This window comes from Cetorhinus maximus, chromosome 13 (genome assembly GCF_964194155.1).
Source record: "Cetorhinus maximus chromosome 13, sCetMax3.hap1.1, whole genome shotgun sequence".
Classification (NCBI taxonomy): domain Eukaryota; kingdom Metazoa; phylum Chordata; class Chondrichthyes; order Lamniformes; family Cetorhinidae; genus Cetorhinus; species Cetorhinus maximus.
In genome coordinates, this window is record NC_135891.1 from 6,686,207 (window position 1) to 6,711,097 (window position 24,891).

The 24,891-nt window shown below is 41.7% G+C and overlaps 1 protein-coding gene across 3 annotated transcripts in view; it reads right to left on the reverse strand.

The window, feature by feature from the left end:
- The window catches only part of uqcc1 (ubiquinol-cytochrome c reductase complex assembly factor 1), an 88,960-nt gene that overhangs the window by 32,956 nt on the left and 31,113 nt on the right, over positions 1-24,891 (reverse strand). For all 3 annotated transcript variants that reach the window (XM_078554863.1, XM_078554862.1, XM_078554860.1), the window contains exon 6: positions 9,250-9,358. In XM_078554863.1, coding sequence (XP_078410989.1) covers positions 9,250-9,358 — 109 coding nt within the window. The remainder of the gene's footprint in view (positions 1-9,249; positions 9,359-24,891) is intronic.

A 24,891-nucleotide genomic window follows, 5' to 3' on the forward strand; every position in this document is an offset into this window, starting at 1 on the left:
GAGGGTCTGGACAGAGTAGATAGGGAGAAGTTGCTCCCTCTCGTAAAAGGATCAAGAACAAGACAGCACAGATTTAAAGTGATTTGCAAAAGAAGCAAATGTGACGCAAGAAAAAACTTTTTCACACGAGGGGCTCGGGTCTGGAATGCACTGCCTGGAAGTGTGGTGGAGCCAGGGTCAATCAAGGCATTCAAAAGAACATTAGATGATTATTTGAATAGAAACAATGCGCAGGAGTACAGGGAAAAGGCAGGGCAATGGCACTAGGTAATAACGCTCATGTGGAGAGCCAGTGCAGACACGATGGGCCGAATGGCCTCCTTCCGTGCTGTCAAAATTTTGGGATTCTGTGAATACTCTGGTGTTAGTGAAGGATGCCTATTGTGCTGCCATCTTTGGAAACACACACTTTAAAGAATGCAGACTGGGCAAGGTGACCTGGATATCCAATGAAAACAACTAACCACTGAAAATGCGTTCATGGAAAACTGGCTCCCAATTTATAACTGCTCTTTTCATTCTAGTATGCACTGAACAGATGGCAATGGAGACTTTGACAATTTGAATTCAGTTTAAAAATTCTACTTTTGATAAAATCCAAGAATATTAAGCTGAGAGCGAAAATGTGGAACATGCCACCTGAAAAGATGGTGGAAGCTGATTCCCTTAGTTTTGAAAAGGATTTGGACAACTACTTGGGGATGAGGAACTTAACAGGGTTATGGATAAAAAAGCAGGGTTTGGGACTAAGCATGGCTGCTCTTTCAGAGAGTCAGCATAGATGTGATGGGTTGAATGGCTGTCTGCTGTGTTGTAGCTTTCTACAATCAAAGTGACAATAGAGCTGTCAGTTTGGCATAAAACCCAACTAGTTCACTAATGAAGGAGAACAGCCATTCTTTACCTGGTCCAGCCTACACCTGAGTCCAGTCCCACACAATATAGTTGACTCTTAACCGCCTCTGATATGAGTGAGCAAGCCATTTTGTTCTATTACCACTTTCTCTGGCAATTAAGGATGGGCAATAAATCCAGCATTTCAACACTGCATTTTTCTATTTCACCACCACAACAACCATTTGCATTGGTGCTGCACTTTTAACATAAAAATGTTACAAGGCACTTCACTGGGTTGTTAAACAAAAAAAAATTGACACCGAATTATGTAAGGAGATAATAGGACAGGTGACTAAAAGCTTCGTCAGAGGTAGGTTTTAAGGAGTGTCTTAAAGGAGAAGGGAGTTCGAGAGACAAAGAGATTTAGGGAGGGAATTCAGAGTTTAGGGCTAAGAAGCTGAAGGCACAGCCGCCATTGATGGGGCAATTAAAATTTGGGATGCGCAAGAGGCCAGAATTAGAGGAGCACCGAAATCTCGTGGATATAGGAAGCAGATGGGTGCGAGGCCATGAAGAGCTTTGAAAACAGGGGTGAGAATTTTTAAATGGAGGAATTGCAGGACCAGGAGTTAATGTACGGCAGTGAGCACAGGGGTGATGGATGAGTGAGACTTGGTGCAAGTTAGGAATTTGTACATTCCACCCTTCCCATGCTTACTAAAAGTTGTTGGTCATCACAAAAACTCCAACGTAATAATCCTAATATCCCTCTCTATAACCACCTAATTATTGCAAATGGATGACAGTCGACCTGTGTTGTACAATGATGGGTAACACATGACTGTTGTTACTGTGTCAGAATGGATAGACAATAACACCACTTGGTCTAATTATTTTTAGGTTTGCTCATGGGATGCAGTGCACGTTTATATTTTTGCAGTCCTTGTGAAAATAGATCATTTCGTGGAGCTACTGCAATTTCACGAGAAACCTCTAAACTTCCTCTCACCTTCCTGGATTGTTCACCACTTCCTTAAAGTAAAGCAAAATACTGCAGAGACACATGGAAACATGGCTGGTTATTGCAATCCTCGGACAGGTGCCAACAAAGCAAAAAGGTAGCCAGCTTTTGGCCACTCAAACCCTGAGGAGCATGGGCTGCAAGCTAATTTATATTGTATGAATATCCTCCACTCACTGCATTTTGCCGGAGAAGTCAGCCTGTTTTTAATGGGAAGGTTTTGTTGTTGATTTGGTCATCAAGTTCTATTTGCTGTTTATGGCTGTTTAGTATAATTTCCACCCTGCCTCTATCACAGCGGTGTCTATACTCACTGTGGAGCGTTCCCCACTGGAAGAACAGCTAATACAATGATGTTTGTCATTTGTAACATGCATTAAGCCATCTGCTTGAACGAAAGGTCAGACAGCATCATCTGAATCAATATCCACACACTAGCCGGGAAGGCAGGTTACTCTCTGCTAGCTGCAAACAAATCTAGAAACAACAAGGCAGTGGGCCAGTAAATTAGTTTTAAGTCTGAATTTTATCCATTCCGACCATACCCTACTTCAAATAAACACCCTGATTCATTCTGAAGCACATCCAGGATGGGCAGAAATGCCAGTTTGCTTTTTGAGATGAAATACATTGAGTACACATGAAGTGCAGAAGGGTGAGCTTTTGTGTAAAGTGTGTGATGCGGTGGAGAGCTCACTCTTCATTCAGGTGTGGAGTTCACTGGGGTTTTATGCTTCTATACTTGCCAGCCCGCGACTACTCTCTCCACCTTCATTCAAGTGACTGGGCAAAAACTAAGAGTCTGGAAGTAGAAAACCCCAGTCAGTAACTTTGACTGGCAGACAAATAACCCGCTGACACATGACAAATCTCGGCTACAAACTATGAACCAGAAAAAATAAACAGAAAATGAACAGGTGCTGAAGTCAAATAACAAAGATAAATCATAGTGGTTTTACTATACTTACAGAATGATCTTCCCCAACTAAACGGCTTGAACCTTGGGCACGCAACTGTGCAGAACAGCTTCCATATGAAGCAGGACATTCACAAGAGTTTCCACTTACCCAGCTAGTCAACTGACTGCCAGAGCAGAAATGACCCACACAAACCTTGATAAAGGATCCCAATTATATCCCTGCATTGTATCGAAAGCTGAACTTGGATACACGGTCAAATAGAGGTATTTAAAATTGGGATGGGGTTTGATAGGACAGATGTAAAGGTGTTTCTATCTATCGGTTGGCGGGTGGGGGGGTGGAGAGAAGTCCAATACTAGAAGCCAAAAATATACAGTAATTACTAATAAATCCATCAGGGAACTCAGGAGAAACTTCTTTCCCTAGTGTGTGTTCAGAATGTGGAATCGGCTACCATGAAGTGTTGCTGGGGTGAATAACAGATGTCTGAAAGCAGAAGCTACACAAGTAAATAAGGGAGAAAGGAATAGAAAGGTTACACTGATAGGATTAGAGGAAATAAGGTGGGAGGAGACTCGTTTAGAACATAAACACTGTAAACAGAGGCTTTTCCCCCCCCCTGCCTGAGGAATCTAGAACATGGGGGCACAATCTCAGGATAAGGGGTTGATTATTTAGGACCGGGATGGGGAGAAATTTCTTCACTCAAAGGGTTGTGAATCTTTGGAATTCTCAACCCTAGAAGGTTGTGGATGCTCTACGCTGAATATATTTAAGGCTGAGATGGACAGGTTTTTGGACTCTCTCAGAATTAAGGAATATGGGGAGTGGATGGGAAAACGAGTTGAAGCAAAAGATCAATTATTGTACGGAATGGTGGAACGGGCTCGAGGGACTGGTGAGTCTACTCCTGCTCCTATTTATGTTCTTATGGGCCTGTTGGCCTGTTTCTGCGCTGTAAATTCTATCTAACTCTATATAAAAGGATCGCAATGTATGAATAGATGGCAATGATTCAAATAGGGGCAAAAGCAGTCAGCCTGATGGCTTGTTTTGACACCATGTTTACACATTCGATATAAAGCAACTCTGATGTTAGAATTTCTCCTGATAGTCCGACAATCCCAAACTATTTCCAGTGACACGAAGGTCAATAACCAGAGGACACAGGTTTAAAGTGATTGGCAAAAGAACCAGAGGTGACATGAGGAACATTTCTTTACCCAGTGAGATGTTGTGACCTGGAAGGTGCTGCCTGAAAGGGTGCAAAGCAGATTCAATAGTAACTTTCAAAAGGGAATTAGATAAATCCCTGAAGGGGGAAAATTACAGAGCTATGGGGAAAACAAATATGCTTCCAGGGATGAGAGAATTTAGTGTTAGGTTGGAGGAGCTGCGGTTGTTCCCCTTGGAGCAAAGGAGATTGAGGGGAGATTTGATAGAGGGGTACAAGATTAGGACAGGTTTGGATAAGGTAGACAAAGAAATGCTGTGCCCACGAGTTGATGGTACAAGGAGTGGGGCACAGATTAAAGTTTTGGGCAAGAGATGAAGGGTTGTGAGGAAGAACTTTTTTTTTTAACGCAGTAAGTGGTAATGACCTGGAACTCTCTGCTACAAGGTAGGTGAAAGTGGGAATGATGAATGACGTCAAAAGGAAATCGGATGAGCACTTGAGGGAAATAAACTTGCAGGGCTACAGGGATGGATTGGAGGAGAGGGACTGACTAGATCGCTCTAGAGTGCCAGCCTGGACTCAGTGAGCTGAGTGGCCTCCCTCTGTGCTTAAATGGCTCGATGAGGGGCAGGGTGGGATTAATTGGATATCTCTACCAAGGAGGAATGGGCCCAATGATCTCCTCCTGTGCTTTATGTAGGATTCTACAATTCCAATTAGCTGTGCCTTTGAAGACTTGAGCCTCCAACTTTTTTTTTTGAGTGCACAGGTGACTTATTTAAATGCTTGGCCCTTTAAATTTTTTTGCACTTAACTTAAAGAGGCTGACTGTGCAAGGATTTTCAGGGTGCCACGCATCCTCACAGCTTAAAGACAAAGTAAAAAAGGCTTGCATTTATATAGCTTTTTCATGACCACAAAGTCTCAAAGCATTTTACAGCCAGTGAAAGCCAGCGAGCTTTCACAAACAGCAATTTAATAAAGACCAGATAATCTGCTTTTGTGATGTTGAATGAGGGACAAACATTGCCCAGGATACCAAGGTTAACTTCTTTTACCTCCACCAGAGCTGGCAAATGGGACCTTGGTCTAATTTCTCATCCAAGCGACTGCATCTTTGACAATGCAGCACTCCCTCAGTTTCAACCTTGATTTTTATGCTCAAGTCTTAGATTGACACTTGAACCCAGAACCTTGTGACTCAGAGGCAGGAGTGCTAACAACATAGCTTACAGGCAACATTGCTTCAGAACCAGCATTCTGGGGACACTTACTTTATAAAAGTATTACTTTTCTTAAATCCAGGGGCCACAGCAACGAAAGAATAAGATCGAGGTGCCACTAAAACTGAGTGTAAAATTTGTGTTCAGAAATGGACATCAGAGCATAAAGTTTTAGTGATTACTGCCTTGAACCCCAGGATATATTATAGAAGAACAGACTGTAAATCTTATGGGGTGATTTCATTCAGCTTTTGCAGTCTTGAGGTGAATGCCAACTGTTAGTATATTCTGCATCAGTTCACTGGATTAACGTGGCTCAGTTCATAGCACCCTCGCCTTTGAATCAGAGGGTTGTGGGTTCATGTCCCACTCCCGGAAAACCAAGAACTGTGATTGTACTCAAAAGAGTTGCAATCTGTGACTGTTGATAACTCAAAAGAGTATCATAGGACTGAGATTTTTTTTTGCAGATTGTTTTACTAGGAAGTTGTAGGACACACTCTCCTCTGCCAATGCTCATGATAAATGAATGCTCCCCTCTGCCAGTGGTGGATGGATCCCTTCCCCGCTTCCCGCACTAATCTTTTTAATTCCAGGTCTGTCTTCACCATTCAACTTCTTTCTCATTCTCTCTCCTTTCTCCAATCCAATTTCCATTTCTCCCAATCCTTCCCTTCATGATCTATCTCTCTTGCTGTCACTCCCTTTCTGTCCTACCCCCTCAAAGTCTCCATCCTACTGATGGCTCTCTATCTGGGAACATGTAGCCACACCAGTCATAGTTATGCTGGAACAGCTTGGATGTATATTGCTACACTTCAAAAGTACTTCATTGGCAGTAAAGCACTTTGGCACATCCTCAGGCTCTCTTTTTGCACACTGTTGCTCCTTTAATACATTAAGGGGAAGCTAGATAAAAACGAGGAGGAATAGGACTAGAAGGATACGCTGATAGGGCGAGATGAAGGAAGATGGAAAGAGGCTTGTGTGGGCATATACCAGTTTGGCCAAATGGCCTGTTTCTGTACTTTGTCTGATTTGAAATCCTGTGTTTTCCTGCCTAATATTTTGGCAGCACCATCAGCATGAGGACCGCTAAAAGCTCATCACCACCATCTCAGGGTGGCTAGAGATGGGTAAGAAATCAGATCTGAGAGAAAGAGAAAACAGTTAACCACAAGTCAGTTAGCCTGACATCAGGTGTTGGAAAAATGCTGGACTCTATTAAGGAAGTCTTAACAATGCACTCAGACAAGCATAGTATGATTAGAGCAAGTCAACATGGTTTTACTAAAGGGAAATCCTGTTTGACAAATTGATTAGAGTTTTTTGAGGATGTAACTAGTAGGATAGATAAAGGGAACTAGTAGATGTAGTGTACCTGGATTTCCAAAGGCATTCTATAAGATGCCACACAAAAGGTTAATAGCAACATAAGGGTTCATGAAGTTGGGGTGATATATCAGCAAGAATAGTGGATTAGTTATGGATAGAAAACACAGAGTGGGCATAAACATGGCTTTTTCATGTTGGCAGGCAGTGAATAGTGGAGTGCCGCAAGGATCAGTGCTGGGGTCTCAGCTATTTACAATCTATATTAATGACTTAGATGAAGAGACAGAGTAATGTATCAAAGTTTGCTGATGACCCCAAGCTAGATGGGAAGATAAGCCGTGGGGAGGACAGAGAGAGGCTGCAAAGAGACATAGATAAGTGAGTGGGCAATAAAATGACAGATAGAGTATAATATAGCAAGTGTGAAGCTATTCACTTTGGTCGTAAGAATAAAAAAGCAGAATATTTTTTAAAAGGTGAGAAACCTGTAAGTGTTGATGTTCAAGAGACTTGGGTGTGCTTATACAAAGAATGCAGAAAGTTAGCATGTAGGTGTAGCAAGCATTTAGGAAGGAAATGGCATGTTGGCCTTTATTGCTAGGGAATTGGAGTACAAGAATAAAGAAATGTGAGAGAATGGATGTTATTTTTAAAAAGATTTTTGGGGAGTATTGTGTTATTCTGTAAAGAAGGCTGAGTGAGTGTGTGTGTTTATATATTTTAATATATGAGTGTATGATTTAATTAAGCTGGGCAAGAGGTTGACAGGAGTCAGCTTGTCTGGGGGGGTTTGAAACATGAAAAGGATAGAGGTGTTAAATTTGAGGTACAAGTAAATAGGTTGGATCTAACATTTGCATTTTTAGATAAGTTTGTTTGTTTATCAAAGAGGAATCAGAGGTAACAAGAAACATGTTTGAACCTTGCAGGAGTTCTATAGGTAAATAGTAGGAGAGATATTATATTTTATTGACCAGAAAGCAAGGCAAGATAGAGACATAAAAGATTTTAATATTTGAAAGGATTTGAATTTCAAAGAGGCATGAAAACAATAGAATCGGAGATGAAAGGGGAAAAAAGTATTTTAGAGTTACCGTGGGGAGCTTAAAATATGGAGATTGCTGGAGCTGTCTGAGCTGTTGAGCTATTATTTGAGCTCTGGGCTGAGAGAGAATGCCATCTGAAACAGCCATCCAGTCAAGCCAGAAAAGTCTTGGGTTGCAACAAGCAATTTTATTCTGAAGTGGATTCCATCGCAGGGTGGAACAGAGTAGAGGCCATGTGGTATGCCTTTATTGAAGCTACAGCAGTGTGACTTGTGTAATCTTACTGGATTTCATAGTTAGACATCTATAAGGGAGTGTGGGCTGGAAGGTATTTACTTGTGGGTTTGACTAATTAGTGTGTCTTTTTGGAAATGTTTTGTAAGGCTAATCTTAATTATGTAACTGTAATCTTGTGTGCTTAAGTTTTCTTTTATTCTTGTTATTAAAACTTTACTTTTAATTTTTAAAATCCCAAAAGTGTTACTGCTGAGATCAGTATGTCCTCTTCTCGTTGTCAGAATACAAAAAAAGTTATGGCCCGTAAGCCAAGGTTCCCTCTGGGATTTGGTTTGTGCAGCAATTAACACCGGCCGTGGTCAGAACAGTTGCTACGGTTATATGAGGGTTTGGTGAGACCGCACGCATCTGGAATAGTGTGTGCGGTTTTGGCCTCCACATTTAAGAAAGGATATGCTTGCTTTGGAGGTGGGTATAGCGAAGGTTCACTAAACTGGTTCCTGGGATGAAGGAGTAGTCCTATACAACTTTAAATGTAACTGCAGCCCACAGCTGGTACTCTTATTGGCCTGCAGTAGCTAGGAGGTGTAGAAGCATTTAGTGTTGGCACGAGAGAACGAAAAGTGTCAGGTACCATTTGATAATTGGACCCCAGCCAAATGCGATTGTAGACATGACAATATGCGTGAAGAATTGCGAAACAGGAACAAAAACAATAAGTACTATTTCATGTGGCTATACAAGTTCTGAAGGAAGGTCATCAACCTGACATGTTAACTCTGCTTCTCTCTCCATAGAAGCTAGCTGACTTGCTGAGTACTTCCAGCAATTTAGATTTGCAGCACCCGCAGTACTTTGCCCTTGTATTTGTGGCTAACCATTGCCTTGAACATGCTTTCTAACCCACAGCTTCACGGGAAGCCAACCTCGAACATACGGCAGAACGTGCAAGCCCCCATATTCAGCACATCTCTGAATTATAGAATCTTACAGCACAGGAGGTGGCCAATCGGCCCCTCAAGCCTATGTTGGATCTTTGAAAACGATATCTCATTAGTTCCCTATTTCTTTCCCCACAGCCATGCAATTGTTTCCTTTTCAAGTACTTAACCAATTCCCTTTTGAAAGTTGCTACTGAATCTGCTTCCACTGCCCTTTCAGGCAGCGCATTCCAGGTCAGAACAACTTGCTGCGTCAAAAAACAAAAGAACTAACCCACTTTGGTGATTTTGCTAATTAGCTTAAATGGTTTTATGGCCTATCCTCTGCCAAAAACAAACTTCTAAAAAGCAGGATAGGGTTCAACAAGGGGTAAATGATCCCAATAAATATTGTCAAGTATCTTTCTTGATTAATCACTCACTGGGGTGGCTGGTTCTTGGATAACATATGATATTTTCCATGTCCTTTATATGACAAGTGAAAACATCTTCCAGATGTGTTACTAACTTACCGCCATTACTTTACCCCGTTGCTCCAGGTCCTCCCACATGGAGTGCACAATGTACTTGCACATAAACTTCCCCTCTCGGCCTTCCTGCTTCATACGCACCAGGGTCATCCTGGAAAAACAAAAGTAAAGCTTGGTTAAGAGGCAGAATAATCATCCACCTAAACTACTCTGCTTGGAGCAGGGCTTGTATTTCATGCTGGTCAAGTTGAGGGGCACCAGTGACAAAAGAATGGAACGCCTTCTTTTTCAGACATCACGCATCTATATAGCGCCTTTGACATAGTGAGGCTTCCCAAGGCGCTTCATAGGAGTGTTAAATAACATAATTTGATACTGAGCAACACAAGGAAACATGAGCACAGGTGACCAAAAGTGATCACTGCTGGACTGCAGGAAACACAGCAGCCAGTGCGCGTATGACAAGGTTCCACAAACAACGATGGGATGACTGGACGATCTGTTTATGCTCACTGTTTTGCAAATACCTCATTTTGCTTGTAAAATTCCACCTGCCCTCTATTTCCCTTTCTGTGCACAGTTCCACTCCGAACACCATCCTTCTATCATTGACCTTATCTCTGTTGATTTTCTCTGTTAAGTTTTATTCCGTATCTTCTTCTTAAAGTTCCTCACATGTGATCCCTGCTCTCGCAGAATTGAATGAAGCAAGGGAGACTGTGTGGCCAAACAACAATGTCCAAAGCACCAATTCAGAGCAAATCAGCAACTCTCACTCAATTGAAATACAGCACATGCAGTCCTCGTGTCCTCTTAAAAATCAGAGGCTTTTTTCCTGTTTGAACAGCCAGACTGGATCACAGAATGGTACACTTAGGCCACACTTGGTGTACTGTGCACAGCTCTGCTCTCCATGTTATGAAAAGATGGAGAAAATGCAATAAAGATTCACAAGGATGATACCAGAACTGAGAGGTTTTTTTTTAATCAGAAAAGATGGAAGGAGATGAAACTCTTTCTCTAGAAAAGAGAAGACTGAGGGCTGACCTGATAGAGGTCTTTAAGATTATGAATGGGTTCGATAGGGTAGATGCAAAGATAATGTTTCCGCTTGCGAATTAGACCAGAACTAGGGGTCATAATTACGAGATATCCACTAATAAACTCAATAGGAAATTCAAGAGAAACTTCTTTACCTAAAATAATGTGGAGCCTTCTAGCATGCGGAGTAGTTGTGTTGAAAAGCATAGACGTCAGGAATAGAAGCACAAGCTGATAGCATTAGTTGAAGCTGGGTGGCAGGAGACTGTGCTGCATGAACAGAAGCACGGATCAATTGAGCTGAATATTCTGCTTCATGTAGACTCTAATAAAATATATGACTTGCATTTCTATAGCATCTTGCAACATTCAAGATGTCCCAAACTGCTGTATTGTCAATGAAATGCAGTGAGTGCGGTAATACAGGAAACATGGCAGCTGATTTGTGCACAGCAAGCAACAAATCGATAATGACTAAACAATCTGTTTTGATGACATTGGTTGAGGGGTAAATATTGGCCTGGAAAATATGTAACAAAAAGATGCAAGAGTCTTGAAAAAGAATAATGACAAATGCTCAATGAATGATGGTGTCACATATGGAGTACGCAACCTTATGTTCGACAATATCCAAAGGTTCAAAAGGCAGCTACATACTGTGAAGAAAGACGTGCACAGCCCAATGATGTAGATTCAGTATCATTTAGGAGCATAAATGAGGGCCGGGGCAAGGGGGGTTTGGCGGTTATCACAAGTAATACTCAATCTAAAAAACGCAAAGCCAACAACAGAAAGCTATACACAATGTGACGGTGAACTTGCACCATGTAAATTTCTCAAATGCCAAACTAAAGAAGGTGCAAAGCAAATATTATAAAATATGGGGAAAGGTAGAGAGGGGTGTGGGGCAAGGAGAGAGCGACTGCATGACAGAAAGTAGCTAGAGCATGTAAGCAGAAATAATCCGAGACATTATTTTTTGAATGAAATTACTTGTGCTCAGCAAAGAATAGCTAGAATGAAGGCGACAATTCTGTATAAACACAACAGTGTCCTCACAAACCTTGGGGGACCTTTTCCACTGAAGTTGACAGTCACAATATTCTTTCCAAGACCCAAAGTTCAAAACGCTATGGCACACAGCACTTAGCTGAAGTAATTACACTTCTTCCTTTTGGGAATTTTCCAGCCAATCTTTAGTAATGTAAGCATCTGTATTATGCACTCTTCATGCACTAATTTGAATTTGCATCTGAGAGGTCCAAGGCCATAATTTCTGTGTGTGCAGAAACATCTTCGTTCCACATGACATGACTTTATTTCTGAATTTTCTTTTCCAGGTTTGGTGGTGATGTCACCAATTGGGAGCCTACAGCTCTGCCAGGAATGGTTTATACTAACTTGCTGGCAGCTTATGCATTGGTAGAGTTCGCACTTTAATCACTTCCATTTAACTTTTGTTAATTAAAAGTGTTTTCCAGTGGGAGAGACAGATATCAGTTATCCTGGGGTCAAATTTGGCTCTACAGTCGCACTTCTGCCTCTGCATCAGGAGGTCGTGAGGTCATATCCAGGGTTGAACGCATAATCTTGGCTCAGTGAGTAGAACTCTCACCCGAGTCCGAGGGAGGGTCAAGATTCAAGTCCCATTCCAGAGACTTGAGCAGACATAGGCTGACACTAATAGTGCAGTACTAAGGGAGTGCTACACTGTCAGGGGTGCTGTGCTTTTGGATGAGACACTAAAAATTGAGGGCCTCACCTGTCCTCTCGGGTGGATGTAAAAAACCCTATGACGCTATTTAGAAGAGCAGAGGGGTTCTCCTGGTGTCCTGGCCAATATTTCTCCTTCAACCAACATCACTGAAACAGTTAACTGGTTGTCATCATGTTGGTTTGTGTGATTGTGCTGTGCACCAATTAGCAGCATTGTTTCCTATATTACAACAGTGACCATACTTAAAGATAAAAATACTTCATTGGTTTTGAAGCTCTTTGGTAATTCCGAGATTGTGAAACGTGCTATAGAAATGCAAGGTTTTTTTCTTTCAGGCAGTGCTATCTGCTGGTTCACATGGGTATTAAAGATCTCTCAGGGATATTTGGGGAACAGAGGGTATTAGTCCCAGTGTGCTAAGCAGTGAATGGTCCTCCTTTAACCAACATCACCAAAAATAATTAATCGTATTGCAGTTTGTAGGGTTTTGCTGCACTGAACCGACTGCTAATTCAATGACACAAAGTTATTCAAGGAGAGTACATTCAAAGCTAATCCACAGAAGCAATATTTCAGTGAGACAGCGATCAACATATAGAGCAGGCTCACTAGGGAGATGGTGAAACAGCATCGATTCATTCAAATGAAAATTAGATTTCTTTCAGAAAATAACATTTTGGGGTCCAGTATATAAGTCACTTGAGACATGACGTGTGGCAAGCGTAACACGGCTTGGGAGGAACAGTGGACTTTGGGCTTATGATTCTAAAGCTCTCAACTACTGGGGTTTTCTTTGCCTTAAATCTGACTCTGCTGTAGGCTAATTTATAGAGATTGATCACTGTGATTTATCAACAACTCCATTATCCATTAGCATCTGACTACCACAGTGGTAAAAGCTGAACTAGATGGACCATGGTCTTTTATCATCTAGCAATTCACATATTCTTGTGTATCTAAAACCCAGATGTTTGAGATATTGATGGCAGACTCCTCGTTACTTGAGTACATCCAAGCTGTAAGTGATTTCATCGTCTTCTGTGGGTTCTCTCATGATTGACTGAAGAGCCCAAAGCGAGATTGGCCTGGATGTTCACAGAATTGGCAGTTCATTTTATCGTTGTTGGTGGCTTGGGGGAAACCTTTGCAGCTGCGTCATCTCTGGCCTTCCTCTGTGCATGTTGAGCATTACGAGTTTGGCATAAATGGCCCCTGAATCATGCTGAACCAAATTTCAGTGCTTGCCTCTACAGGGGCCGGTCGGCTGTAGTGTTTTTCCAAGAGAGAGGGTCTGCAACGCAGAAGTTTGAGAGCTTCTTTTTAGGGTGTCCTGGTATTGTTCGTACTGACGACCTTAATGATGTTTGCACAGGGCCAGGTCCCTATAGAAGATCTGCTTGGGGATTCTGCAGTCATCCATGCAGGAGACATGACCTGCTTGTCTAATTTTCTGGAGGATTGTTTCCATGCTCTTGAATGAAGAACCTCATTATTTGTGATTTTGTCCTGCCATCAAATTCTCATGATAGGCCTCAGGTGTCTTTGGTGGAAGCATTCCACAGCTTTGATGTGTGCACTGAGACCTTCATCAGTAGTGACATCCCTAGAGGGCACATGTACATCTAGTGGCTGACCATCATCTAAGGACCACCTATATGTAGGGTGACCACACCAGTCACTTCACCCATTTCCAATCACCGTAGGACTTGATTGTGTGTCTGTCGGTCACACTTTACAGCTAAGCCTACACTAAGGAATTTGATTATAGTGGAGGAGGGGTGCATGTTGCAGCCCCTACTCTCTAAGCTGCTTTTGCAGGATCCCAGAGAAGACAAGACATCTAGGTAACCTGGCAGCCACAGTGAATGGCCGGTGCCAGGTGTTTCACTGCTTTGGCCATTTGCCGCATTCCACACTGCATTGCTACTGTGCTATATCTGTCAAAAGTATCAAACGCTTGCAGCTGTCACCTTCATGCCACAATCGACTTTGTTTTGCCCTTCCAACATTTGCCCCTTCACTCTGAAGTAAAGATTAAAAGGGTTCAACCATGAGAAGGGCTTGAAGTGGGAGGCAGTAGATTCAGAGAGGACTTCCAATCAGAGATCAGCCTTCTGGTTGCTAATAAGGCATTACTTACCTAATGAACAGAATCAGAATCACCTCACAACCTTTGAACCCCAAATCCCTCTCTTTGAGAGAAATAGGTGTTATATCCCTGAAAGCCAGTTGGTGAAAGATGATCAAAAGCCAATTGTTACTTGGAATAGATTTATTCACAGGGTGAAGCATTACGAGTGCTACATCTCCTGACTCCATTCCACTCATGTCAGTAAAAGTCTCTTTATATGTGCTCAAGTAATCACCTGTCATGAAAATATAATAATTTTCATAATGTTATTGGGATTTATTGTAAAGTAGGCTAATAGTGGGGTCTGGGTAGTGTGTGTGTGTGTGTGTGTGTGTGGGGGGGGGGCAGCTTAATTGAATTAAAGACAACTGGTCTGAAGGCTTTGATGTATCGTAAAAAGGAGATAGGTCTGAAATGCTAAATAAGAAAACAGCTGAAGTTTTAGAATGGGAGGTGTAAAGAGAAATTTGCATTTCTAGATAAGCCAGAATCATTTGAATTTCAAAGAAGAGGGTGAAATGTTACACTTAGCCAGAAGAAGCCAAACAGTGTGTTTATTTTTTTCCAAAGCTTACCAATAAAATTGGTACTATGAAAGATTTTTATTATTAGAAAGGTGAAGTCCAAAGACATATTGAAACAATGAGATTTGCATTCAAAGGGGAAAATATGTATAAAGGAGAGGAGGCTATGTGTAAGAGTAGGAAGGCATTCTAAGATCTTACAAGTGTGAAAAGCCTCCAGCCTCTGCCCCAAATTGCTGTCTACAAGAGCTGAAGTTAAGAAAACCCACACTGAACGTCCCTATCCAGGGTATTGTGTGCTGCTTTGCCTGGGGCTGTTGAAATCTATTTAGTTTTTATTGTTGCCTTAACGGAGGTGTGACTGGAAGTCAGATTAATTAGGGGATTTAGAAGTTATTATTGTAGTAATTTGTAGACCTATGTATGTGCTTCAAACCTTTTTCTTTTATTAATAAATGTTTAATTTAGTTTTGTGAAAAACCTCTAAGTCTCAGTGGACTTGTTATTACTGAGTTCAAAGCATGCCTCTCAGAAAAAGTAAAAATTGCAAAAATCGATGTGGCTGCTGTTTCAAGTTTCCCTCTGGGATTTGAGCAGCTTAGCATTTACCATCAGCTCTGCCATAACACCATCCAATCAATGCCTACACCTGAATGTACTTAACTTCAATTGATACAATTAACAGGCATTATATGAACACACATCCTTTTGTGAATTAATTTATATTTCACTGATGACCACTAACTAAAGCACGATCATGAACAATATTTAATTGTCCTCTTTGTTGCCCTTCTCACTGCTCTTAAAGCTACAACATAAGGAACCTGTGCCGTATTGAATTTTAATGCCCATAGTCACTAGAGGGAGCCATACACCATGTGCACCATAATTAGAGTTAGAAGGACAGGGATTGCTGGGAGCCTTAGCTACAACCACTCCAACCTTGATTTTATGCTTCGGCCAACTGATTTGTCACTAACCCGTAATTGGCTGAAAATGTCAACAGCATTCACTGCTGATGAAAGTTTGTCAAGGACAAGACAGTGGCCGAATGAGGGTAAAGCATAAAAGCTGTCATACTCATAAATCCTTTTTCCCTTAAAACCTCTCAATTTCCATGCAGAAACACTACTCCTGATAGCAAGGAAAAGCCATAGCAAACAAATTAACTGGCCACAGAAGCACAAATTCAAACATGAGGATTAGCAAAGAAAATGAGTTCACAATACAAACATGGACGAGCAAAGTCCTTCAGTGCATCCTTCCTACTTTTCTCCACCCATCGAACTTCACCAACGATTCTGAGACTTCTGTTTTTACTTCTCTGGAAGTTTATGTGGAGAATTTAACATTAATTTCTGCACTCCTCTAACTCTGGTCTATTGTCCATCCCTTACTTTCTTCATCCCACCACTGCCGGCATTTCCGTTGGCCAAGCCCTAAGCTCCAGAATTCCCTCCCTAAACCTCTCCACCTCCCTCTCTTCCTTTAAGATGCTCCTTTGGCTAAACTTTTCATCACCAGTCCTAACGTTTCCTTTTTTATCTTGGTGTCAGATTATCTGCCTGTGAAGCATCTTGGGACATCTTACTACCTTAAAGGCGCTATATGAATGCAAGTTGTTGCATATTAATTTGAAGTAATTTCTGAGTGTGTATTTTCTACATCGTTTAGTTTTGGACATTTGCAAGGTCTCTCCTCAATAGCCTCACAAGGCTGAAAAGCCAAAGCTTCTCTCAGTTTTCATTGCTCAGTCTTCTGGTGCAGAGAGTCATCCTCGTGACTCACCTGCTTAAGTCAGGTAGTGACAACACAGGACACTATAAAATCATACAACACAGCTGGTCATCATTCAGCCCATCGTGCTTGTGCCAGCTGTTTGAAAGAGTATCCAATTAGTCTCAATCTGTTATAGTTTGATGTGAATAGAGTGAATAATTACATCCTCAGTCCAGAATGCAACGACACACAGACTTGCTGTTTATTTTAAGTTACTAACAATATTTTTTAAAAAAAACCAGATCTTAACCAGGACTAAACGTGTTACATTATGAGGGACAGGTTCATTTCCCTCGATGGTGGAGGAGTCCAAGAGCAAGAGGGCACAACCTTAAAATTCGAGCTAGGTCATTCAGGGGTGATGTCAGGAAGCACTTCTTCACACAAGGCGTAATTGAAATCTAAAACTCTCTCTCCAAAAAAAGCTGCTGAGACTGGGTTAATTGAAAATTTCAAAAATAAGACTGGTTGATTTTTGTTAAGACAAGGGTATTAAGGATTACAGAACCAAGAAGGGTATGAGTTAGGACACATTTTAGCCACGATCTAACAATGGTGGGGCAGGCTCAAGAGGCTGAATGGTCTCCCAATATTTTGAAATAGTAAATTAAAGTGTTGTGTAATATCCCAGGGTCAGGATTAGATAGTGTAACATTACAACAGTAGTTTATTGTTTCCACTTATGCCTTAAAACCTTATTTTAAAAGCTTAATGTATTCACCAAGCAGAAAGCAGTCTCTGAAGAAACAGTGAATATTGATAACACAAGAAAGCAGCAACAACTGGTGTTCAAAGGATGGGATTTCAGTAGTTTCTATCATGGAATCATAGAATGGTTCCAATACAGGAGGGAGCCACTTGGCTAGTCATGTCTCTGCTGGCTCTCTACAAGAACAACTCATTGGTTTCACTGAGATAAAAACAAAAAACTGCGGATGCTGGAAATCCAAAACAGAAACAGAATTACCTGGAAAAACTCAGCAGGTCTGGCAGCATCGGCGGAGAAGAAAAGAGTTGATGTTTCGAGTCCTCATGAGGACTCGAAACGTCAACTTTATTCTTCTCCGCCGATGCTGCCAGACCTGCTGAGTTTTTCCAGGCAATTCTGTTTTCATTGGTTTCACTCCCCGTCATTGCCCTTCAAAGCTTTTCTATCCAATTCCCCTCTGATCTAAACCTGTATTATTCTACACCTTTGAAACGTACCACAGTTTACATCATTGTGAGCACAAATGAAATGTTACAGTAAATGACTGTGTTCTGAAAATGGCATTACCACTATCTCGGGGGTTTTTCTGATACAAAAAAACAGTACTTGGGCAGCAAGTTGTAATGGATATAGTAAAGGTGGGAATTTGCAGAATTTAACTTCGGAATATTTGCTGGGACAAGTCATTTGCTAGACTTACAAAAGAACCTGTACACCAGGGAGCTCATCACAATGGTTTTATTTTGATTTTGGAGAATCTTTTTATTGATGGCAGAGGATACCATGCTGAACTGTGGGTACAACTTGCACTCCTGCCATGATTTTAACATAGGTGATCTAGTATTGTACCTAACAGTGTAACCAAACTTGGGGATACCGAAATCAATGTCACAGGAAATTATAGAAACAGCACAGTGCTGGATTTATCATATCACGTATAGCAGGGAGATACTCCAAATTACCTTATTGAGTGATTACGATTTAATCCATGTGGATGAAGCTTGTTTGATCGTTATCTGAACCATGAAACACGATTTCAGTGTCTATGGATTCCAGCATTCATGTCTTTTTTAATAGTAAATAAACTGCGGGATTGTAGGAATTAGATTTATTTTGATATTGATCCTTTTCTCAGGTGAGGGAAGATATGGATACACCAGTGAATCACACCCTTTCAATTGATACACGTGTACATTTTTCCAAAATCTGTTCTTGGTGTGTGGCTGACAGTGGCAAAGCTGGCATTCATCGCTCATCCTTAGTAACCCTGAGAAGGTTGTGGCTGTGCCTTCACTTTGAACTGCAATGGGTGTCAGAACAGGGATTTTAGGGTGATGCTAATAGATGTTCAAGACCCAAAAAGCACTAGATTTCAAAACAATTAAAAAGGTCAGAAATCAGGGCAGTAGTACGGTTGGATACTATCTGGATTTGTTTTTTTGAGATCAAAAATCATCTGAACCCTTTGATTCAAGTATCAGCCTGACTCACTGACAGTCGTAAGGTCAATGATTCAAGCCCAACTTGAGTATATAATCAAAAATGACAAGTTTGCGCAGTACAGAGGGAATTCTGCATTGTTGGAGACATCATCTTTCGAACGTGAGATTAAACTTATGTTCTGTCAGTCTGTTCACGTGGGTAAAATGGATTCCAAGGCACCATTTAAAGAGCATGGAATTCTTATGTCCTAGCCAGCAGTCATCCCACAATCAAAACAGATTAACTGATCATTCATTTCCAGCACAAGCACAATGGGTCAAATGGCCTCCTGCACTGTATGATCCTACAATCTCATCATTATTTTATGGAACCTTGCTTTGCCCGACTTGACTGCTGTGCTTGCCTATGTTACAGCAACTACATTTTAAAAAAAAAATTATTTTATGGGATGTGGGATTCGCTGCAAGGCCAGCATTTGTTGCCTATCCTTAATTGCCCTTGAGAAGGTGGTGGTGAGCTGTTTTCTTGAACCACTGCAGTCCATGAGGTGTAGGTACACTCACAGTGCTGTTAGGGAAGGAGCTACAGGGTTCTGATGCAGTGACAATGAAGGAACAGCTGTCAGGCTGGTATGTGGGTTGGAGGGGGAATGTGCAATTGGTGGTGTTCCCATGCATCTGCTGTCCTTGTCCTTCTGTGTGGTAGAAATTGCGGGTTTGGAAGGTGCTATTGAAGGAGCCTTATTGAGCTGCTGCAATGCACATTGCATATGGTACACGCTGCTGCCACTGTGCATCGATAGTGGGGGGAGTGAATGTTTAGGTTGGTGGGTAGGATACCAATCAAGCGGGCTACTTTGTCCTGGATGGTGTCGACCTTCTTGAGTGCTTTTGGAGCCATACTTTGAGGCAAGTGGAGAGTATTCCATCACACACCTGACTTGTGCCATGTAGATGGTGGACAGGCTTCAGGGGGGCAGGAGAGCTACTCGCTACAGAATTCCCAGCCTCTGAACTGTTTTTATAGCCACAGTTTTTATATAGCTGGTCCAGGTCAGTTTTGCTCAATGGTAACCCCCAGGGTGTTGATAGCGCGGGATTCAGCTGTGGTAATGCCATTGAATGTCAAGGGAAGATGGTTAGATTCTTTCTTGTTGAAGATGGTCATTACCTGGCATTTTAAAAGTAATGAATTGGTTCTAGAGCACCATGGGGCATCCAAACTGACAGGCACTACATAAATGCGAGTTCTTTCTTTAATTGGTGCCCTACAACCCACAGCGAACCATCGAGATTACATTACATGTTGACTTTGGTGTCTATAAAGAGTCGTTTTATGCCCAGTGCTGTCAGCCACAGAGTTTTTTAATATAAACCTGCTGTAACAAGATCATAAATCCCCTTTAATAGTTTACTACCAAGAGATGCAAAAGGGAGCAGTGGAAATTCAACAGCGTTTACAATACAAAAATTATGAATCATCAGATTCAATTGTAGCACAATTACAAATTGATGAGAAAAAAACATTTTAAAATTAAAAAGTTATTGCCAACCAGTATAGTCACACAGGAAAAGGCACCTGAAATACCAGCTCTCCACTCATAAAGATCTCTAAGCCACCTGATTAGATTACACCCTGTAATCACTCCCAGGTAGCCATTATTCTATCACCAGTAATATTTTTCTTTAAGTCACACATCTCAACAACAATCGCCAGTCCTGCTGTGTGAAAGTACTGAAAAGAACCAGATTTTCCCCAAACATTCATTAAAGTACATAGATGATATAAAAGGATGCATGGGAGGGAACAGAGAGGATTAGAAAGCAATTTAGGGGTCCCTGCTAACATGCATAAGCTGATGAAAATTCTCAGTCTAATACCCTCCTCAGGCTTGACTGTAAGCTGTAACCCACTTGCAGGTGTATGATTTAGGAGATTTTAAAAAAAAAACTTATGCATTGCTCGAGAAAAATGGAAACGACTGAGAAGTTTAAAAAAAAATCATACTTATATATTAAAAAAAAAATCACCGAGAGGCAATTATAGGCAGCTCAATCGCATTTTTAAGAGTTGAAGGCTATTTTAAAACAGCAAGGACTGATATCATTGGAGGATTGAGCTTGACACTGTAGCGGAGCTGAAATAACACACTTAAGGTGAGCTCCATTAGATTAATGAGTGTTTCTCATGTGTTAACTCAGCTCCCTTCCTGTTACAGCCAGACACTTACTCATGCTGGTACCTCCAATGACATCACTACTCAGGGTTGGTATAAAGCATCCGGGAATGAAGCGAAAAAAAGAAAATCTTTATTCAGGCCATTGCTCTCTAATTAGGATGCAAGTAGAATCTTGCTGTGTGTAATTGGGACCTCCTGATATTGTGAAAGGTGCTATACAAATGCAAACTCTTTTACCCACGGCTCAGTTGTTTGCACTCTCCCCCGAGTGCACCTGGGGTTGCCATCTTTCGGATGAGATGTTAAATCGGGGCCCATCTCTCCTCTCAAGTGGATGTAAAAGGTCCCTATTACAAAGAGCAGCAAGGGAGTTATCCCCAGTGCCCTGGCAAATATTTGTCCCTCAATCAGCCTCATAAAGAAAAACAGATCATGTCATTATCACATTGCTGTTTGTAAGAACTTGCTGTGTGTAAACTGGCTGCTGAGTTTCCTACATTACAACTGTGACTACACTTCAGTAGAAGTATTTCATTGGATGTACAATGCTCTGGGATGTCAAGTGATCGTGCCAGGTGCCATTACATGCAAGTCTTCTTTTTTCACTGATGCTGCGACATATCACTATCGAAGGTCAGGCCACTGCAGTCCTTGGAGGGCAGGGCTTGTTATTTTGAGTCCTTCCCAATTTCCCTTGCCAGGCAGTAACACATCCTCTTCTCAAGGGCACAAATTGTGCTCGAAAATGGTTCCAAAGGTGACAAGCATTCTTCAGATGGGAGTCTAAAAAACATCAGTTGACTGTTGACTGTGAAGGTTGTCCCAGCAAATCATGTTATTTCTTTCTCCATCCCCAAGGATGGCAAGACCATAGTAGCAACCATACTACAACCTTCGAACATACAGAGGGCCTTCTTGGTCTGCTCAGCAAAACTACAGGCACGTAGTGGGGCAGTCCACGATGAAGAAAGTGGGTGAAAAACAGTACCTGGAAGTTTTTGTATTCTCCTCCAATACTCCACGTAGTTAAATTCGAGCACCGGAGATAGTTAACATGTTAAAAAAAATTCTGAAGCCATTAACCAAAGCGGACAGTTACAGCATTGAAACGTCAGTGAATGCTATCACTAGTAGTTTCATAACAATGTACTGCTTTTGCAACGTAATTCACTCACACTGCAGGGAAGGCAGGAACATCAGCTGTGAATAAGTATGCCACAGGCTGCAGCAGTCAAATACCACTGGCAAAGCTTAATGACTGCTTAAATCACAAGCAAACCAGGCTAACTTGCCATGTTTTAAAAGGCAAAATAAAATCTATGCAAAGTGGGCAATGGGAACAATGGTGCAGAAAGAGATGTAATAAATCTTTGAACCTTAAGGTTAAAAACATGTGTTTAAACAAATTCACTCTAGCGCTGTAATCATTGCTATTGGTTTGCCAAACAGGTCAATGCCCCTCTCCCTAGGCAGACAGCTTTTGAAAGTGACAACAGCACGTTTCTTGGTTTATTATTTCTGAGAACTGAAAATGTCAGTTTGTTTCGAAAAGAATTATTAAACTGCATCAGCTTGCAAAATATAAACACTTGAAGGAAGGTTGATTTTCCCAATTAGATTTTGTTACAGACAGGAGGGGGAGTAATTTAAACAGCCCTGATTTCTCCTCTCACCGGCCGTCCGCCAGCAGAAAGGTGTTTTTAATTTCTGATTTTCTCATTTATAAGTGGTGGTGTATTTTCCCCAACCCTTCAGTTTTGGAGTGTTCCAATCCTCTACTAATATCCCCACAGCAAACTCAAGATAGGGTAAAATCAGAGGGTTAATTTATTTTACACACACTCAAAAACGTAGGAAGTGGGTTAGTGACGTCCCTTACTTTTGCATTCACACAACAAAAGGGGGATAAGGTAAAGAAAGGGGTTCAGGGCAAAGGCCACAGACAAAATAAGAATTATGGTTTCACATGAGTCCAGAGTCAAAAGGTCCAATGGTGTATTCCTTCAGAGGTTAGCCAGCTGAAACTGTTGCAGGGTGATCCTCTTGACTTCCAAGGTGGAAGAAGGCACATAGAGATGAATTAGTCTTGCAGGCACAGATACAGAAGTTCAAATGTTCCAGTAGAACACAGTGTAGATGAGGGCCAGGCAATTTAAACCTGGGGAGAGCTCTTTCTGTTGCGACCTGTTAGCTGGTTAATGGCAGACAGAGGCAGGTTGCTAGCATGCTGTCCTGCTTCTCTTCTGAAGCTAAACAGTGACTGAAGATAGAACTCAAAAGCTGTATAATTAAAGCAATTCAAACAGGTCATGTCTTGGTTATGTGACAGGGTGATTTCGGGCCGAGTTTTTCAGATATCAAGGCCTCCTTGTTAAAATCCATTGTGTTTTCAGCAAGTAACCATAGAACCATTAGCACAATGTTGGAGGTGAGGAGTCCCAAAAGCTCTGCCTTTGTCCAGCGCTGGTTGGTGCAGACACCTTGTCTACTAGTCCTTTGTGTTGGCTTGACTGGGATGTTTATACAATGTAAAGAGTGTTACGTCCCAATACTTTGATTAGTTAGCCTTCGTCCATTTTTAAATTGCTCAGAAGCTTCCAGAACTACCATCATGTGGTCAGCTGCGGTCATTTTACCAGTCCAGCCACTGGTCCATTTTTTAAAAAAGTAATAAGTTTATAAAGTAGCCAGGGTGATCTAGGCATATATATTTTCCTTCCTGTCTTTTGATCATGACAATTTCGACCTACATAAAATCAGGATTTGCAGGAGGGAGAGAAAGAGGGACAGGTAGGAAATGCAAGCGACATTATACAGAAATGACCATGGTTGAAGTGAGCATTTCACTACCCTTCTACAATCTGCACAGATTCCACGATGTTAAACTGGACCAGCCACATAAATGCAATGACCAGAGGTCAGAATTCTGCAGCAAGTGGCTCACCTCCTAACTCCCCAAAGCCTTTCCACCACCTACAAGGTGCAAGTCAGGAATAGTTGGGCGAGTTGAAACCAAAAAAAAATGCATTTATATAGAGTCCTTCTCAGGATAGCAGGCTGTGGCTAGTGGGGTACTGCAAGGATCAGTGCTTGGGCCCCAGCTATTCACAATCTATATCAATGATTTGGATGTCGGGACCAAATGTAATATTTCCAAGTTTGCTGATGACACAAAACTAGGTGGGAATAAGAGTTGTGAGGGGGATGCAAAGTGGCTTCAAGAGGATTTAGATAATCTAATTGAGTGGGCAAGAACATGGCAGATGGAATATAATGTGGAAAAATGTGAAGTTATCCACTTTGGTAGGAAAAACGAATGCAGAGTATTTCTTAAGTGGTGAGAGATTGGGAAGTATTGATGTCCAAAGAGACCTGGGTGTTCTTGTTAATAAGTCACTGAAAGCTAACACGCAGGTGTGCAAGCAGTTAGGAATGCAAATGATACGTTGGCTTTTCTCAAGACGATGTAAGTAAAAAAAGTAAAGAAGTCTTGCTGCAATGCTGTAGAACGTTGGTGACACCGCACCATTTTTTTATTTATTCGTTCATGGGATGCGGGCATCATTGGCCAGGCCAACATTTATTGCTCATCCCTAATTGTCCTTGAGAAGGTGGTGGTGAACTGCTACAGTCCATGTGTTGTAGGAACACCCACAGTGCTGTCAGGAAGGGAGTTCCAGAATTTTGGCCCAGCGATGGTGAAGGAACGGCGATATATTTCCAAGTCAGGATGGTATTTAGGTTTGGAGGGGAACTTCAAGGTATCTGCTGCCCTTTTTCTTCTAGGTGGTAGAGGTTGCAGGTTTGGAAGGTGTTGTCGAAGGAGACTCGGTGAGTTGCTGCAGTGCATCTTGTAGATGGTACACACTGCTGCCACTGTGCGTTGGTGATGGAGGGAGTGAACACTGAAGGTGGTGGATGGGGTGCCAAACAAGTGGGCTGCTTTGACCTGGATGGTGTCAATCTTCTTGGGTGTTGTTGGAGCTGCACTCATCCAGGCAAGTCAAATGTATTCCATCACTCTCCTGATTTGTTCCCTATAGATGGTGGTGAGGCTTTGGAAGTCAGGTGGTGAGTTATTTGTCACAGAATTCCCAGCCTCTGACCTGCTCTTGTAGCCACAGTATTGATATGACTAGTCCAGTTCAATTTCTGGTCAAT